This window comes from Caretta caretta, chromosome 3 (genome assembly GCF_965140235.1).
Source record: "Caretta caretta isolate rCarCar2 chromosome 3, rCarCar1.hap1, whole genome shotgun sequence".
Taxonomy (NCBI): Eukaryota; Metazoa; Chordata; order Testudines; family Cheloniidae; genus Caretta; species Caretta caretta.
In genome coordinates this window covers 122049469-122066096 of record NC_134208.1, presented here as the reverse complement: position 1 = coordinate 122066096, position 16628 = coordinate 122049469, and the positions used below count along the sequence as shown (strand labels likewise).

Below are 16628 nucleotides of genomic sequence, written 5' to 3'. Positions count from 1 at the left end.
TCACCACCTTCAATCTAGGCACCTTCTGGGCCGCATTGCAACGGGCTGCTGGATTGGACAGAAGTGTTTAGCGTCATCGTGAGTCAGCGCCGTTCCTTTCTCTGCCCTGCCCTCTCCCCATCATGCACCGCGGTTAGGGGCCAGTTTCCCAGCAAGCCTTGCGGCGTCGCCGGCGCATTCTTCTGCAGCAGCGCGCGTGTCACTGTCTCTCCTCTCGGCGCGCGGGGAAGATGGAGATGGGGTCGCTGGCTGTGTTTGGGGAGCGGATTTCCGGGGAGGCGATCCGCGGCCAGAACGGTAATGGCAGCCCGAGCGCGGAGCGGGGCCCTGGCCGCCTGCCTCAGCGGCCGCCGCCATGTGCTGCCTCGGCAGGGGGGCGGGGTGTCCTGTAGTAGAGGAACCCGCGGCTCGGGGAGGGGCCAGGCCCCGGCTCTCAAGCCCGCTTGTGTCTGCGGGACGGGGCGCGGCCTCAGTCCCTGTGAAGCCATCGTTACGTGCCTGAGCCCGTTGGGAGGGAGCGCGAGGCGCGGCCGGCCCCGCCCGCCCCGTGGCGCGCTCAGAGCTCGGCCCGGGGCGGTGGTTGCCGAGAAGCAGCTCGCGGCAGTCCACGGGCCCGTTACGTAGGGCCGCTTTCCCCGCGGCGGCCCCTGGGTGGTTGCGGCGCGGGGGCGCCCGCGTTCGCACCGAGCAGCCAAGCGCGGGGCCGCTCGTGTCTTGCTGCTGTTCCTAGCCCGCTTCCCTTCGGGGCGCTAGGCAAACCCGAGCTCCTTGTTACGTGAATGGCCCCGGCCGCCATTTTTGACATGCCTTCAGCAGGCGAGACTTGGGGCGAAGCGGCGGGTGACTTATCCCGCGTGGGTCCCGTCCTGGGACAGGACGGCGGCTCGCTATGGGGAAATGGCCGAGAAATCGGTAATCGTGTGCCGTGAATGTTTACACTGTCACTGTGTCGTCTGAAGTGCCTGTGAACAATAGTGACCGTCTTATCAACCCCCCCCCCCTCGGCGGGCCTTTGCTTCCCGGTTGGGTGGAATTTATGAAAAGTGGCCCTTGTTACACTGGAGATTAAGGCTACACATGGGTGAAACTAGATATTGGTACTCTTAAGTTTTTGCCCACATGAGACCATTCTTGTATGTGTTTCCTACAAAATATTGGTGTTTTTGAATATAGATTATGAATGACTTTCAAACATTAAAGCTTCCTGCATATGCAAATTAAGAGCATGAAGACTGAGTTTCTCATCCTCTGTAGCACAGATCCTGTTTTAATCTATCTGAGGATCAAAAATAGTTTTGAGACATTTTCTTAACTCCATCCGGTTACTGACAATTAAGAAGCAAATACCAGGATGTGGCCCTTAGTGCTAGTATAAAATCAAGATGCGTTAATTAAACAACGGGGTAGATAGACTAATTTTGTGTGAAAATAATACAGCTTGGTATAAAGCTTTGGTCCCAGGCCCTCAGAGGTTTTCTTGGGGGAGAGGGGTGTCTCACTACCATACCTTTGAGAATCTGGGCATTGGCTAGTTTGGGATAGAATCAAGCATGGTAAGTGACAAAGAGAGGCTTAGATGTAGCTCCCTAGTACTCCACTAGCTCATCAGCCTGCCTTTGCCACAGCCGTAATTATCTCTTTGCAATGTTGGTGAGTCTGGAATTTGCAGAGTTACCTTTTAGTCCTCAAAAGGGTTTTTTGTGCCATCTGTCTCAGTGCTTCAGATAAGTTATTACAGGAGCCCTGCACAATGAGCAGAAAACAGCTGTTTTTGGAGTGGGTGCTGTATGGGTAGAAGCATCATGTGGAAAAGTGGTACATATCTTAGTAAAGTCTGTAGTTCCAGTAGTTTTTTTGCAGTGTCTTTAAATGGGATGAGGTACATGGCTGCCTATTTAGTCTATGGCTAAGGAAGCTTCTGATATTAAGGGCAAATTTGGGAAATGTTTTTTTTTACGAAGGGCTGATCTCTGGAAAGAAAAAATGAGCAAGTTTGGTACATTTAAAGCTTTAAAGGAAAGATCAGATTTAAACTGGACCCTTCCCATTTGACTACCACTCCTTCAATTTACAGATTGAGTGGCTATGCTTATGGGATAGAGAAAACCCTGCCAAAGTCTGAAGGAGAAGATTGACGATATCTTTTTCCTATATGAAATGGCAGAACACAGAATGAAAAGATTCTGAATGACAAACCAAAGTGCATAATTTATTTCTTTAACATAGAAAGTTTTTTACTATTTCAGTATCCAAAACAACATCCTTCAAGGCTGAATCCCCACTCTGTCACTCCGAGTGCAGAAAGTGGGGGCCCATAAGGATTCTAAAAATTAATACTTGCCAATCCAGGCTTGTATTAAACTCATAAGGTTACAGTTTCTCTCTGACCTTGGCGTGGTAAATGCTGCCATCACCCAAATGCAAAAAAACCACCCTTTTAACCCAGGAAAGAGCACTTGGGAATCCCTCCCTGTGGGGTACCCTCAAGCCCTTCCCCTCCCTGCTCCGGGGAAGAGCTGAGAAAGGAACAAAGGACACTAGCTGTGGCTACCAGCTAATCAAACAACATGCACAAACCTCTTAAGAGACCAGTAATCCAACCCTGTTCTTAAAAAAAGTAAATTTTATTAAAAACAAAAAGGACAAAATACATTTGGAACTTAGGCTTTTGCTAGATTTTAAGAGCAATTCTCAAAATTAAGCACCCAAAATAAAATAGCTTTCTTGGGGGTTCAGCTTAAATGTTACAAGCAAACAAAAGCATCTGGGGTTAGCAGAGAGGAGATCCTCAAGCATGAAAAAATAAACCTGATCGCGTCTAACTAAACTTTCTGATCTACTTACACCTTTGGGTTGTTAAAAGTAGTTCTAGATTGGCCACCATACATAGATTCCAGTCATTACATCACTATTTCGTAGTATCCAAGATCCCGAACTTGCAATCAAGTATCGTCATGGACCCTTACACAACCACCCTTTTTCCCCATTTTCCTGGTCAGATTGGCAAATTTTTTGCAGGATTGGAGTCTAAATAAGGAGTCATTTTATTTCAGATTGCTGAAATTGAGAATCTGCTGACACAAAAATATACTGCTCTTAAAATAGATATTTGCGAAGAAAGAATTATTGATTTTTATTTTGCTTGATTTATACAGTTATGGCTGCAGCTTCTATTGCTAACATTGTGAAGAGTTCTCTTGGTCCAGTTGGTTTGGATAAAATGTTAGTGGATGATATTGGTGTAAGTAAGCATGTCTTTCATTTGACTTTTAAGAAAAGGGCTTGCATAGTAACAAACCTACACTCTAAATTAGAGCTGGCACCTGTTCTGTTTCAGCTGAAGGCATGTCTGTTTTTGTAAAGTGTTTCTATCTAAAATGTGCTCCATGGCTCTAATATACATTTGGTAGTTTGACCTCTTTTTCCATTTTGTCATTAGGGATGTAAAATATTAAACGGTAAGCATTAGTCTTCCTGTTAACCCACCCTTAACCGTTAACCCCCAGCCCGTCTCCCTTTAATCAGGTAACTTGTTAAGCAGTATAATTTTAATTGTTTAAACGGTTAACTTTTTAAATATTTAAATCTCTATTTGTCTTTAGTTTATTTTTTTGAAGAAAGCCTTAATTGTAAACTATAGTTAACTGTTACTTCCTCCATGATGTGCTCCCTTATTTTATAACACAATTAACACTTGCTCATATGCAAGTACGTTTGAATTTCAATAAACGTTTTTTTCTCACATGGATACTTGTACTAACATTGTTTTGATTTATTCATTCTGTGTTCTATTCTAAACTTATTTTTGTGGTTGTTGACATGCATGTTGTTGTCTTTAAGTTGTTTTACATGTATTAGAATTAGGTGCTGTTGTACATAATTTGCATTGGCTAATGTTTCTAATAAGATAGAATCACATCTCATTTTCAAATATTTAGACCAGGTGAGAATCTGATTTCTGTCTTTCTGCTGTGCTATCCTGAAAGCCAAAGTGAGATAGCATTATGTCATTGAGTGGTAACTGTGTAGTTAATAAAAGGTCGTAATATTGCACATTATCCTAAACTGAGATTTGTAAGTAACTGTATTTAAAATGCTTTATTAAAAATAGACAAAGATATTCAAGCTACATTTAAGAAATCTTCCTTAGTTCTTATTTATACAACATGAAGAATTCTACCATCTAAAAGCTCATGCAAATTCTTGTGCCCCAAGGTTCCCATCCTGCAACACATGGTTCACTGGGATTAGTTGTGTGTAGTTACATGTGTATAGATATAGTATTGAAGAGTTGACTTAAAAAGACAAAGTAAACTCTTAAGGTAAATGGTCGATGTACACAATGTTACATGAAGCATAGTTCTTCCCCACTATTCGCATTAAAATGTCTTCTCATATATTACAGTTTCATAAAGTTTAAAAATAAATTAGCATGAATATCAATCTTTTATTTGCTATTTTTTGAAAACTAGGATGTGACCATTACTAATGATGGTGCAACCATTCTGAAGCTGTTGGAGGTAGAACATCCTGCTGCAAAAGTTCTATGTGAGCTGGCAGAACTTCAAGACAAAGAAGTTGGAGATGGGACCACCTCAGTGGTATGTAGAAAGTTTTACAGGCAGACGTGTTGAAAGTCATTAACAAATGTAGCTTTTGGCATATCATTATAAATGTTGGCACTGTAGGGATTAAATCTGGACCATTTCATCATGTGACGACAGATTTCAAATGCATCTGCCCAGTGCAAACTATGAAAATTGCTTTGAAACAGTTCCTGGAACCGGAGTAATGAGGGAGACCACTGTAAAAACAAAAAAAATAGCATCTCTATGCATGCTTGCATTCTGGAAGAGGGTTATTCTTTACTTAGTGCCTGCAATTTGAGAATGATCATTCCTTCCCTTCCCGAAGTTATATTTGAGAGTAGCTTTTGGGTTGAAGAAGTTCTTAATTCTCAACCCCTGAGAAAAAATTAAAACGTAGGCGGACTGATGGATGGACTAGAATCAGCTGATTCCAGACAACTCCTATCAGTAGAGCCCCAAAATCAGTTCAGAGTTAACTAGTGAAATGGAAAGTTAGAATTAGAATTGTTTTGCTCATTAATTAATCTAAATGATGGGAAACATTTCATATTTGTCACTTATTTGTTCGTTGGAGCAAGAGCTACTGCTTATTAAGACTTGCCCGTTTTCTCAGTGACTCTTTTTCCTCTTTTCAAACAGGTAATTATTGCTGCTGAACTTCTAAAAAATGCAGATGAATTGGTCAAGCAGAAAATTCATCCCACCTCTGTTATTGGTGGCTATCGTCTTGCTTGCAAGTAAGATACAAATATTTCCGCTGAAATAGATTATTTTGCAACTCTTGTGTTTCATTATATCCAGTGAACACTTATTTTACCTTAATCCTGTATTCATTATTGCCGACAATACAGGATATTTTTCTTGAGAAGACTTGTGGTGGTTTGTCAACTTGGTTCTAACTCTGCATTTAGTCTGCATGTCCCCACAGTAGGAAATGTTCCTTACAAGGAATAGAGAGAAATTGTTCTTGAAATGTTGGTTTTTATTCAACAGGGAGGCAGTTCGCTACATCAATGAAAATCTTATTATTAACACAGATGAACTTGGCCGGGAGTGTCTTATTAATTCAGCTAAAACATCAATGTCCTCCAAAATCATAGGAATGTATCCTTTGACTTGGTAATAATAAATTGGAATCTTAATTTTACAAAAATAAGGGATATTATTGTGGAGAGCTTGAGTATCCACTGTAAAGCCCATGGCAGCAGTTCTTAGTTCTTATCCTTTTTCATTCTAAACCCTTCTTTTAAGAGTTATAACTCCATTGTGAAAACTTGTTCTTGGTATCAACTTGGCATAAAAGGTGTATTCTGGTTTACTAAACCAAACCCTGCTCGTTTAAAGGACAATTGCAACAAGTTTTTAAATCTCACACTTACAAACCATTTTCCTCTTTTGGTATCACATTTTGTTTAAACCCTTAATCCTTAAACACAAGCTACAATTGACCACCCCCTTAGATGCTGAAATTGTAGCTGTTTTCTCTGACAGAAGCTGCCATACCCAGAGGCTTGAAGGAGCTGTTCTAATCTAAACAGCTGTTTTGATCCCCCTAATAGTTGTAGAAAACACAATGATGTGCTGTGCCCCTTGCCTATATTTTTTCTTGTTTTTACCAATCTTTTATGTTTCTTTAAAAACAATACTCTGGTTAGTTTGCCTGTTCTTTTTTTAGTATAATGGCTAAAAAAATGCTCTTTCTGCCACTTACTACATAACCCTTTTCTCCTTCCTGGGGCTGCCCCTGTGGAACCCACTCTGACTCAGTTCACGTTCCACCCTAGCCAACATATAACTTATATTTTGCATTAGATGGAGGAAAAAAATTAAAAGCATCCAAGCAGACGATCAGCCACACTAATCCCAAGAGTGTCTCCATTATTCCAGGCAACATTCCTTCTTGCAGTCTGTCTTCCCACTGTAGTTCAGTGATCGTTACTTATTTATGGCATCCATTTGTTTCCTTTGAAAAACTGTTCTCTAATTCAGGATTCTGATGTGACTGGGATAAAGCGGGCAAAAATAGGCTGTGTGTGTACGCGTACTTGTGTAAACAGTAGCAAAATGTTGTGATTGTGAAAACATGAAGTAATTTGATATTTGGACAAAACATTTAAACTCTGTCCTAGTTCCTTCTATCTGTAAAATGAGATTAATACCTATTTTACCTCATAGGTGCTTCAAGGATTATTTTAAAGGCATGTTAATATAAAGCAGCCTATAAATGCTGTTTTTAGGATTAAAATGAATTTATATTATGCTAGTTGTCTCTGTTTAGCTCATTTTAGCCTTAACGGTATTCTAGTGATGGTGACTTCTTTGCCAACATGGTGGTGGATGCTGTGCTTGCAGTTAAATTCACAGATCAAAAGGGTCAAGCCAAATATCCAATCAGTTCCATTAACGTTTTGAAGGCACATGGCCGTAGCCAGAAAGAGAGTATTCTTGTAAACGGCTATGCACTGAACTGTGTGGTGGGCTCACAAGGTAAGCTCGATTTTGTTTTATAAGCCTTCAGTGAGCAGAATGACTGAAGTTTGTTTATGAATATGCTCTTATGTGGATGTTTCTAGTGATGTAAAGAATTGGCTAATAAGCTATTGTTCGTTCAGAAAAATTAAAAACAACCCTTGAAACAACAAAGTAAATGAAAACATTCTTAAATAAAACCAAACCCTACACTAACCAGTGGGTTTTTTTGCCCCAAAAGTGAGAAGTCACAGACTCCGTGAAGTCCACAGGCTTTGCTGCTGTTGATGTTCTGAAAGGAACTCGGGTATTGCAGTGAGGCACCACTGTATAAAACCCAAAAAGAAAAATTATGGTGGTTGCTTTACTATGCTACATTGTACTTCAGTTGTGGCATCATGTGGATGATAATTCCCATTTTACATGGTCTTACAATTACATGTTAAATATTTGTGTCATTGAAACACTGTCCTGGTTCCCCAGTTGAAGGTTGTGTTTTTCTGAAACTTTGTAAAATTACTCTAGCAATTTAAATCCAATAAATAATGTACTAGTTTCTAACTACCCATCTCTAGAAAAATAGCAGACGCATAGGTCCAAATTCTCCCTACAAACTCATGGGCAGCTATTAAGGACTTCAGTGAAACTTGCATTCATGTCTGAAGTCAATATTTGGCTTTGAAATCTTGTCTCAATAAGGATTTTTTAAATGAGATCTACGATCATATAGATTTTTAATTGTTTAGTCTGTTCACTGTCACTTTCTTGCACTTGAATGATGGAAATAAGCCAATCGCTTATCTGGTGCTTAATCAGTGCCTAATAGATCTCAGGTTATCAGGTACGTACAATACTTATGTTTGGAATGTATACATCGCAGTAGACTGTTTAAAAACTTGCAGTTTAAGAGAGACTCAGGGAACTATTTCTATTGCCCATAAGGTTTTAAAAGCTTATTTTTTAAGTCTAAATTTGTGCAGTCTTTGACAGGAATGTCTCGTTTATTACATCATTTACTGTGCAGCACTCTGCAGGTGTCAAGAAACCACACCGGCAGGTAAAACTCATGAGGCTTCAGTTGTCAGTGTTAAAGGAACGTGCATTTAAATGACACAATCTGGAATACAGCACAGGCTGCTGTTCATTTGGTAGTGGAGGGAAGGTTCATTGTATTGCTCAGCTTATCTAGCAAATAAGTGAGCAACAATAAATGTCACCCAAAGGAGTTCCATCCAGCCCTCCTTGGCCTGAGGATTGTTGTCTGCAGTGCAAGGCCTCAAAGGTGGACAGTGTAAAAGCAAGGAAATTGGCTACTGTCACTAGAATTAGGTTACTGTATTTTGACATGTTCAGCTCTGTTAAAATCAACATGTTCTTATTATCCCTTACTGGGAATGTACTAGGTCCCTGCTAAATATATCCGAGTTCTCTGTAGATTTACATAGTGATTACACTGGATACCAAAGGGTCAGTTTCATTACCTGTGGTACTAATACATCTTGAACTTCTAGCTCACCAATGTCACAAACTGGCAAGCAAGGAGTCATGGAAAGGTGCTCCTCTGTGTCTTCGTATGAAGTGGTAAATTAAGAAAGCAACTAAGGTTATGTCTGCATATTGAAGAATGTCTCACTACCCTTTTTGTTGTTCTTATCATAACATTTTCCCAAGTGTGTTTGTGAAAAGAGTTGCAGGAAAAAAAGCAGCCTTAGATGGGTAATTTGTGTGTGTGTATTAGAAATCTAAAAAGTAAAATACACCACAACTATTTTTGCTTTATTAAGCATTTTTAATTAAAACTTACTTGTAACAACATTGAGTAAAATACCATTTTTATATAGGTATGACCAAGAGGATAGTTAATGCAAAGATTGCCTGTCTTGACTTCAGTCTGCAGAAAACAAAAATGAAGCTTGGTGTTCAGGTGGTGATCACAGATCCAGAGAAACTGGACCAGATTAGACAGAGGTAGCACATTTTCAAACTAATTTTGGTATTTTTTAATTATGTACTGGGTTTCTGGGTATTCTGAAGAGTGTAATAGACAACAAAATTAACTACAGAGGTAAGTAACACATCTTAATATAAAATACTGGTGGAAAACATTGATCATAACTATTGATTAAAATGTATTTGGATAATCTGTATTCAGTTGAACTGTATAATTATATTGAATTTAGGGCTGTCAAGCAATTAAAAAAATTAATCGTGATTAATCGCGCTGTTAAGCAATAGAATACCATTTATTTTAAATATTTTGGATGTTTACTACATTTTCAAATATATTAATTTCAATTACAACACAGAATACAAAGTGTACAGTGCTCACTTTATATTACAAATATTTGCACTGTAAAAAAAACGTATTTTTCAATTCACCTCATACAAGTACTGTAGTGCAATCTCTTTATCATGAAAGTTGAACTTACAAATGTAGAATTGTATACCAAAAAAACTATATTCAAAAACCAAACAATCTAAAACTTTAGAGCCTACAAGTCCACTCAGTCCTACTTCTTGGTCAGCCAATCACTCGGACAAACAAGGTTGGTTACAATTTGCAGGAGATAATGCTGCCAGCTTCTTGTTTACAATGTCACCTGAAAGTGAGAACAGGCATTTGCATGGCACTGTTGTAGCTGGCATTGCAAGATATTTATGTGCCAGATGCGCTAAAGATTCATATGTCCCTTCAAGCTTCAGTCGCCATTCCAGAGGACATGCTTCCATGCTGATGATGGATTCTGCTTGATAATGATCCAAAGCAGTGCAGACTGATGCACGTTCATTTTCATCATCTGAGTCAGATGCCACTAGCAGAAGGTTGATTTTCTTTTTTGGTGGTTTGGGTTCTGTAGTTTCCGCATCAGAGTGTTGCTCTTCTAAGACTTCTGAAAGCATGCTCCACACCTCGTCCCTCTCAGATTTTTGGAAGGCATTTGTCATAAATATAAAGGGAAGGGTAAATCCCTTTGAAATCCCTCCTGGCCAGGGGAAAGCTCCTCTCACCTGTAAAGGGTTAAGAAGCTAAAGGTAACCTCGCTGGCACCTGACCAAAATGACCAATGAGGAGACAAGATACTTTCAAAAGCTGGGAGGAGGGAGAGAAACAAAGGGTCTGTGGGTCTGTCTATATGCTGGTTTCTGCCGGGGATAGACCAGGAATGGAATCTTAGAACTTTTAGTAAGTAATCTAGCTAGGTATGTGTTAGATTATGATTTCTTTAAATGGCTGAGAAAAGAATTGTGCTGAATAGAATAACTATTTCTGTCTGTGTATCTTTTATTGTAACTTAAGGTTTTGCCTAGAGGGGTTCTCTATGTTTTTGAATCTAATTACTCTGTAAGATATCTACCATCCTGATTTTACAGGGGGGATTTCTTTATTTCTATTTACTTCTATTTTTATTAAGTCTTCTTGTAAGAAAACTGAATGCTTTTTCATTGTTCTCAGATCCAAGGGTTTGGGTCTGTGGTCACCTAGGCAAATTGGTGAGGCTTTTTACCAAACCTTGTCCAGGAAGTGGGGTGCAAGGTTTTGGGAAGTATTTTGGGGGGAAAGACGCGTCCAAACAGCTCTTCCCCAGTAACCAGTATTAGTTTGGTGGTGGTAGCGGCCAATCCAAGGACGACGGGTGGAATATTTTGTACCTTGGGGAAGTTTTGACCTAAGCTGGTAAAGATAAGCTTAGGAGGTTTTTCATGCGGGTCTCCACATCTGTACTCTAGAGTTCAGGGTGAGGGAGGAACCTTGACAGCACTTCAGATTCTTAAACCTTGGGTTGAGTGCTGTAGCTATTTTTAGAAATCTCACATTGGTACCTTCTTGGCGTTTTATCAAACCTGCTGTGAAAAGTGTTCTTGAAACGAACATGTGCTGGGTCATCATCCAAGACTGCTATAACATGAGATATATGCAGAATGTCGGTAAAACAGAGGAGGAGACATACAATTCTCCCCCAAAGAGTACAGCCACAGATTTAATTGATACATTATTTTTTAAATGAGCATCATCAGCATGGAAGCATGTCCTGTGGAATGGTGGCCGAAGCATGGAAGGGGCATACGAATGTTTAGCATATCTGGCATGTAAATACTTTGCAACGCTGGCTACAAAAGTGCCATGTGAATGCCTGTTCTCGCTTTCAGGTGACATTGTAAACAAGAAGCAGGCAGCCGTATCGCCCATCAATGTAAACAAACTTGTTTGTCTTAACAATTGGCAGAATAAGAAGTAGGACTGAGTGACTTGTAGACTCTGAAATTTTACAGGTTTTTTGTTTTTGAGTGCAGTTATGTGACCAAAAAAATCTGCATTTGTAAGTTACTTTCACAATAAAGAGATTGCACTTCAGTACTTGTATGAGGTGAATTGAAAAATACTGTCTTTTGTTTATCTTTTTTACAGTGCATATATATGTAAACAAAAATAATATAAAGTGAGCACTGTGCACTCTGTATTCTGTGTTGTAATTGAAATCAATATTGAAAATATAGAAAAACATCCAAAAATATTTAAGTTTCAATTGGTATTCTATTGTTACAAGTGCGATTAATCCTGATTTATTTTTTGAGTTAATCACGAGTTAACTGTGATTGACAGCCCTAATTGAATTATGAAGCAAAAAAGTTACATTATTTAGAACCAAAGATTGGATTGATTTATATCAGCAAGCAGAAAACTTTGATTTAAATAATTGATTTACATTGTTTTATGTTTGTACTTTTCATTTTCCTAAAGAAAGATTTGATTCTTATTGGTTGGTGGCTATTAGAATATAGCCTGTACACTGTGTTTAGCAATTTTTGCTAACCAGGTGGGTACACTGAGTCTATGCCTAAGCAATTATCTATCTTACACCTACATTAATTCAGATTCTTAATTTTTTAATTTTAATATATCAGAAAATGGTGCATGATGCATTTAAGACTTTATTTTTACTTGTAATTTGTGTCGGTGCATTTGGATGGAAACTGAAATTCAATTAAAATGCACAAACAGAATTGTAAAGTCTTTTTTTATTCATAAAAAAAAAGATCAAAACATGTTTTGAATTTAAAACTGATTTATTAAACAAAGGAAGTTAATGAATTGAACTGATTATTTCTGCCCACCAAGTCCGTTGGTATTTTAGAATGAGTAGATCTCATCCTCTTGAACACAGTTTTATTTCTAGATTGTGAGAGGAAACAAGACTGCATGCTTTTTCAACTTCCAATCATTTTCTTAACTTTTTAATGTACTAGTTATTGAAAAAACTGAAATGAATAAAATATTCTCTCTGAGTCTATGGAAGGGGTTACTGCTGTCAAAAACTCATTCAGCACTTCAAACTCTAGTGTGTAGCCAGTGTTTTCCACGAGTTCAGTGGTTAGACTTTCTTTGAAACTTAGGCAGCAACATTCCTTAATACTTTTTATTTAATTTAAATTACAGTAAATGTAGGTCTTAACGTAGATTATTGTAATTTCAAATCTCATTTCAAATAGGCTTAATTTTAAAAATAGAAATATTTTTTGTATTTAATTTTTTATCCACCCTGACATATATTCATGTGATGGTTCCTTTTCTCCCTGGAGATCTTAGCTTTGCACTGCTGGTAATTATTCAGATGTTTGTGTATGGTTTAGCCATTCAGTTGATGATTTTTAATCCCACTTTCATAATTTTTGGTTATAAGTAAACACGTGCCCATTATCTTTTGCAGAGAGTCCGATATCACTAAAGAGAGGATTCAGAAGATTCTGGCCACAGGTGCCAATGTTGTTCTAACCACTGGTAGCATTGATGATATGTGTCTGAAATATTTTGTGGATGCTGGTGCTATGGCAGTACGCAGAGTTTTAAAAAAGGACCTTAAACGCATTGCTAAAGCAGCAGGAGGTATGTATATATTGTGATTTTGGTCGTAGTATACGTTTTTAGTTCTATATAGTGTTTCCAAAGCTGTTATTAAGCAGTAGTTGGTCAGTTCCCTGAGTATTATTGGGCTGATCCACATATAGAGTGATAAGGAAGTATGCTTGGAATAGAAAACATTCAGATGCTACAATGCTCTGACAGGGAGCACCTCACTAAGTAAAGAGGAGCCACTGAAAAATTGTGACTGCAGAAAATGTACAGTGAGGGGAGATGTTCACTGACACAGGGAAGGCTCTGTTATGCCAGGGCACACAACCAGACTATATTTTATCTCGAAATGGGGATTATGGAAGTCTGGTTAATCTAATCTCCAACTTCCTGTAGTAATTGAAATTTTTTTCTTAAAATTCAGAGTCTATAGTATAAAATTATTCAATCCCAAAATGCATTTTATAAAGATCATCTAAAAGAGATTTTGATAGTTCAAGTCTTCTTAGAACCGTGCAGAACAAACAGTGTGTAATTTGTTTTTAGCAGCAATGTGAAAACTTCAAATAATACAGAATAGGTGCTGTAAAGATCAAGTAAAAATGAACCCAGAGAGACTAAGGGGGACTATAAAATACAGAAACGGATTTAAAAGTAAGGTAGGGCCTATAGGACTACTTAATCCAGCCAGCACTGCAGGGAAATAGAAATGTTCAATCTTGCATTTATGTTTAATGTTAAGGAATACTGATGAATACTACCATTCTGTTTGCCTTGTAAACCTAAAACCATTTGTTCTGTGAGTTTGATAAATAACAATGAGTTGGTGTTGTCCACACTGATTTCACAATTTTGTTTTGTTTTTATTTTAAAGCAATCATTTGTTCCACTCTGGCTAATCTGGAAGGTGAAGAAAGCTTTGAGGCATCAATGCTGGGACAGGCAGAAGAGGTGGTGCAAGAGAGAATTTGTGATGATGAACTGATTTTAATAAAAAAGTAAGGACTTTTGTAGGGTTGTAGAGTTCATCATGCCTTGGAAACAGGTTTTGCTAAATCTTTAGATAAACTTCCCATTTATTTACTGCTATGCAATCTCAATGCTATGAGCAGTTATACGCGTGGGATAGAGTATAGTAAGGCCATTGTAAATTTGTGATGAAACAACCAATGTTTCACCATTATTGCTAGGGCCAGACATCCTTCTCAGTCATACCAGTTACAAGCTATAAGCCTGTCCTGTTGTGTAGTTGACATAAAGAATGTCTTTGTTAAATAGCTTATCTATAACTATAGAAATTACTTTTCTAAACACTGATGTGTGAAAGTATAGAGAAAATCCAATCGGAACGGTGTAACTGTATGATGATCAGCTTCACTAGTGATTATAGTGACAGAGGTGTGGTTATGTCTTCTGTGACACTACCTAGATTTGAAAATGCTGTATACTGAAGTTTGATTAAAACTAGCTCTGTATAACCTTTTTGGTGCTGATTTAAACCCATTTAATGGCAGGAATTTATATTAAATTGTCACGTGACTATCAAGAACAGCAATTCTTAACTCAGTGCATTTTTCCTTTTCCCTTTTATGATTTTGGTATGCCATGGTGATGATATGAATGCAAACTTGTTTGTGCCTTGATCTGCCTCATCATAAAACATGTTGACACACTTAATCGGTTTCCCATGTTTTCTGGTGTGATCCCCTGGTTTCAGTTTCATGAGACTAAAAGACATTCTCCAAGATGTTGAGTTGATACCTCTAACCATATCACTTTCTGCAGCTGCCTGACTACCTGTTGCTGTACTGATGGCAGTTACAGGCACTAAGTTTGTACGTTGAATAAAGAAATCCAGCAATGGTACTGAGGGGAATCTAGCAGAGGAATTGAGAGGCTGGAAAAAACAAACATGCTATCTAAAATCTCTAGTGGCAATAAATGTGTGTTTAAAATAGATATGTTTCCATTAATGGTAATTTTTATCTCACTCCCATTGTGTGGAAATGCCTTGCCTTTCTTGCTGAGGGGTAAAGAATTTTCTGATAGGGTGAGCAAATTAAAATGCATTAGCCAGCATAGAATATCTGGGATTGTCTGAGAGGGGTTAGTGTGAACTGAAGGGTTACCCACAGATGTCACAAGAGATAATATAACCCCTTTAGGATTAAATGTTTGAGGAACTTAGCTGTAGCAATGAGATAGTAAAGTATCAAAGCTCTTTCTCCAGAAGAGTTTTTCTGATCGGCGTGAAGTTAACTGACTTTTCCTCATTTTTTGGACAGTACCAAGGCTCGTACTTCTGCATCAATTATTTTACGAGGAGCCAATGACTTCATGTGTGATGAAATGGAGAGATCCTTACACGATGCTCTTTGTGTAGTTAAAAGAGTATTGGAGTCCAAGTCTGTGGTACCAGGTGGTGGTGCTGTAGAGGCAGCCCTTTCAATATATCTTGAAAATTATGCAACCAGCATGGTAAGAGCAGTTCACAAAATAAGTGTTTCATTGCATAACACTAAAACTTCTTGCTGTGGTGGTTATAATGCAGAACTTGGCTTTTAAGTGCTTTGAGCTTTGTTCTGCCAGATCTTGGGAGCATCTGTTTTAATACACCAAAATATTAACTTCAGTTTTCAAAACAATTAAGAAATAACCTTGAGCTGGGAACGGAACAGTTCTTCCTCTCCCTACATCTATTTTCCCCCTGTATTGTTCATAATCAATATAGATTGTAAGTGTCTACCTGCCTGTGGCGGTCTAAAATTATGGCTACATTTTTCCTCTTGTATTGCATGAATTGGCTTGATGGGTTTCAAAGTAAATAACTCTTCCTCCCTCTCATTTAGGGATCACGTGAACAGCTTGCTATTGCAGAATTTGCACGGTCTCTCTTAATTATTCCAAATACCTTAGCAGTAAATGCTGCCCAGGATGCCACAGATCTTGTTGCGAAGCTGAGAGCATTTCACAATGAAGCTCAAGTGAACCCAGAACGCAAAAATCTGAAATGGCAAGTATCCATTAATAGAAGTGAAAGGGGGTTACATTTAAATGCAGGGCTGTCTCAGGAGTTTTGTAAATATTGACTGCTTGTGGAGAAGTTCTGTTACAAAATATAGTGTAAATTTACTTTTCTCTGCATTTCTGTTTTTCTCCTGTTGTGTACTTTAGCTGCTCCTCTTGATCATAATTTAGGAACTCTGACCTTGCTCTGGGAAACTTTTTTTATTTTCCTTCAGATAAGCATACTGGTAATCCTCAGAAGTTTATGTTCTAACTTCAGCCAAATTATGTGCATTACCATAGTGCCTAGCACCTATGTGCTACCCAACAAATTAGACTTGTCTAATCCATTTCTTGTTTGCAGGATTGGTCTTGATTTAATCAATGGGAAACCTCGTGATAACAAACAAGCTGGTGTGTTTGAGCCTACTGTAGTCAAAGTAAAGAGCTTGAAATTTGCAACAGAAGCTGCAATTACTATTCTACGAATTGATGATCTTATTAAGTTGCATCCTGAAAGCAAAGATGATAGAGGCGGGTGTTACGAAGATGCTGTTCGTTCTGGAGCACTTGAGAATTAGTCTGGCTTTTATTTATGTTACTGTTTAATTGTTCATCTTACACTTCTTCCCAGTATTGTACCTAGAGTGTATGTTAATAAAATGGGGATAGTTACAAGAGAACTTGCTGTCAAGTTTGTGTTCTTTATTCAC

General features: G+C 38.5%; 1 protein-coding gene and 1 non-coding gene across 3 annotated transcripts; both read left to right on the top strand.

The window, feature by feature from the left end:
• Window positions 1–138: 138 nt before the first annotated feature.
• TCP1 (t-complex 1) lies at window positions 139–16598 on the top strand. 2 transcript variants are annotated; one of them, XM_048844103.2, is made up of 12 exons: window positions 139–297; window positions 3156–3241; window positions 4473–4601; window positions 5229–5326; window positions 5583–5693; window positions 6895–7076; window positions 8900–9026; window positions 12767–12942; window positions 13784–13907; window positions 15195–15387; window positions 15759–15922; window positions 16280–16598. In XM_048844103.2, exons 1-12 carry the CDS (start codon window positions 231–233, stop codon window positions 16494–16496), a joined length of 1674 nt encoding a protein of 557 aa, XP_048700060.1. In that variant the 5' UTR covers window positions 139–230; the 3' UTR covers window positions 16497–16598. The 2 variants fall into 2 exon arrangements, with proteins under 2 accessions (XP_048700060.1, XP_048700058.2); XM_048844101.2 differs by lacking the exon at window positions 139–297 and adding an exon at window positions 701–912.
• Window positions 2041–2175, top strand: LOC142071675 (small nucleolar RNA SNORA29). The gene has a single exon (XR_012667907.1). It is a non-coding gene; the product is annotated as a small nucleolar RNA SNORA29 (small nucleolar RNA).
• Window positions 16599–16628: the final 30 nt, after the last annotated feature.

What these genes read in the sequence shown, in the direction of transcription:
- TCP1 (XM_048844101.2), top strand. Translation starts at nt 780, where the DNA reads ATGGCCCCGGCCGCCATTTTTGACATGCCTTCAGCAGGCGAGACTTGG. An exon ending in GGGAAATGGCCGAGAAATCG is followed by an intron (nt 913 to 3,155) that starts GTAATCGTGTGC and finishes TGATTTATACAG; the next exon opens with TTATGGCTGCAGCTTCTATT. An exon ending in TGTTAGTGGATGATATTGGT is followed by an intron (nt 3,242 to 4,472) that starts GTAAGTAAGCAT and finishes TTTGAAAACTAG; the next exon opens with GATGTGACCATTACTAATGA.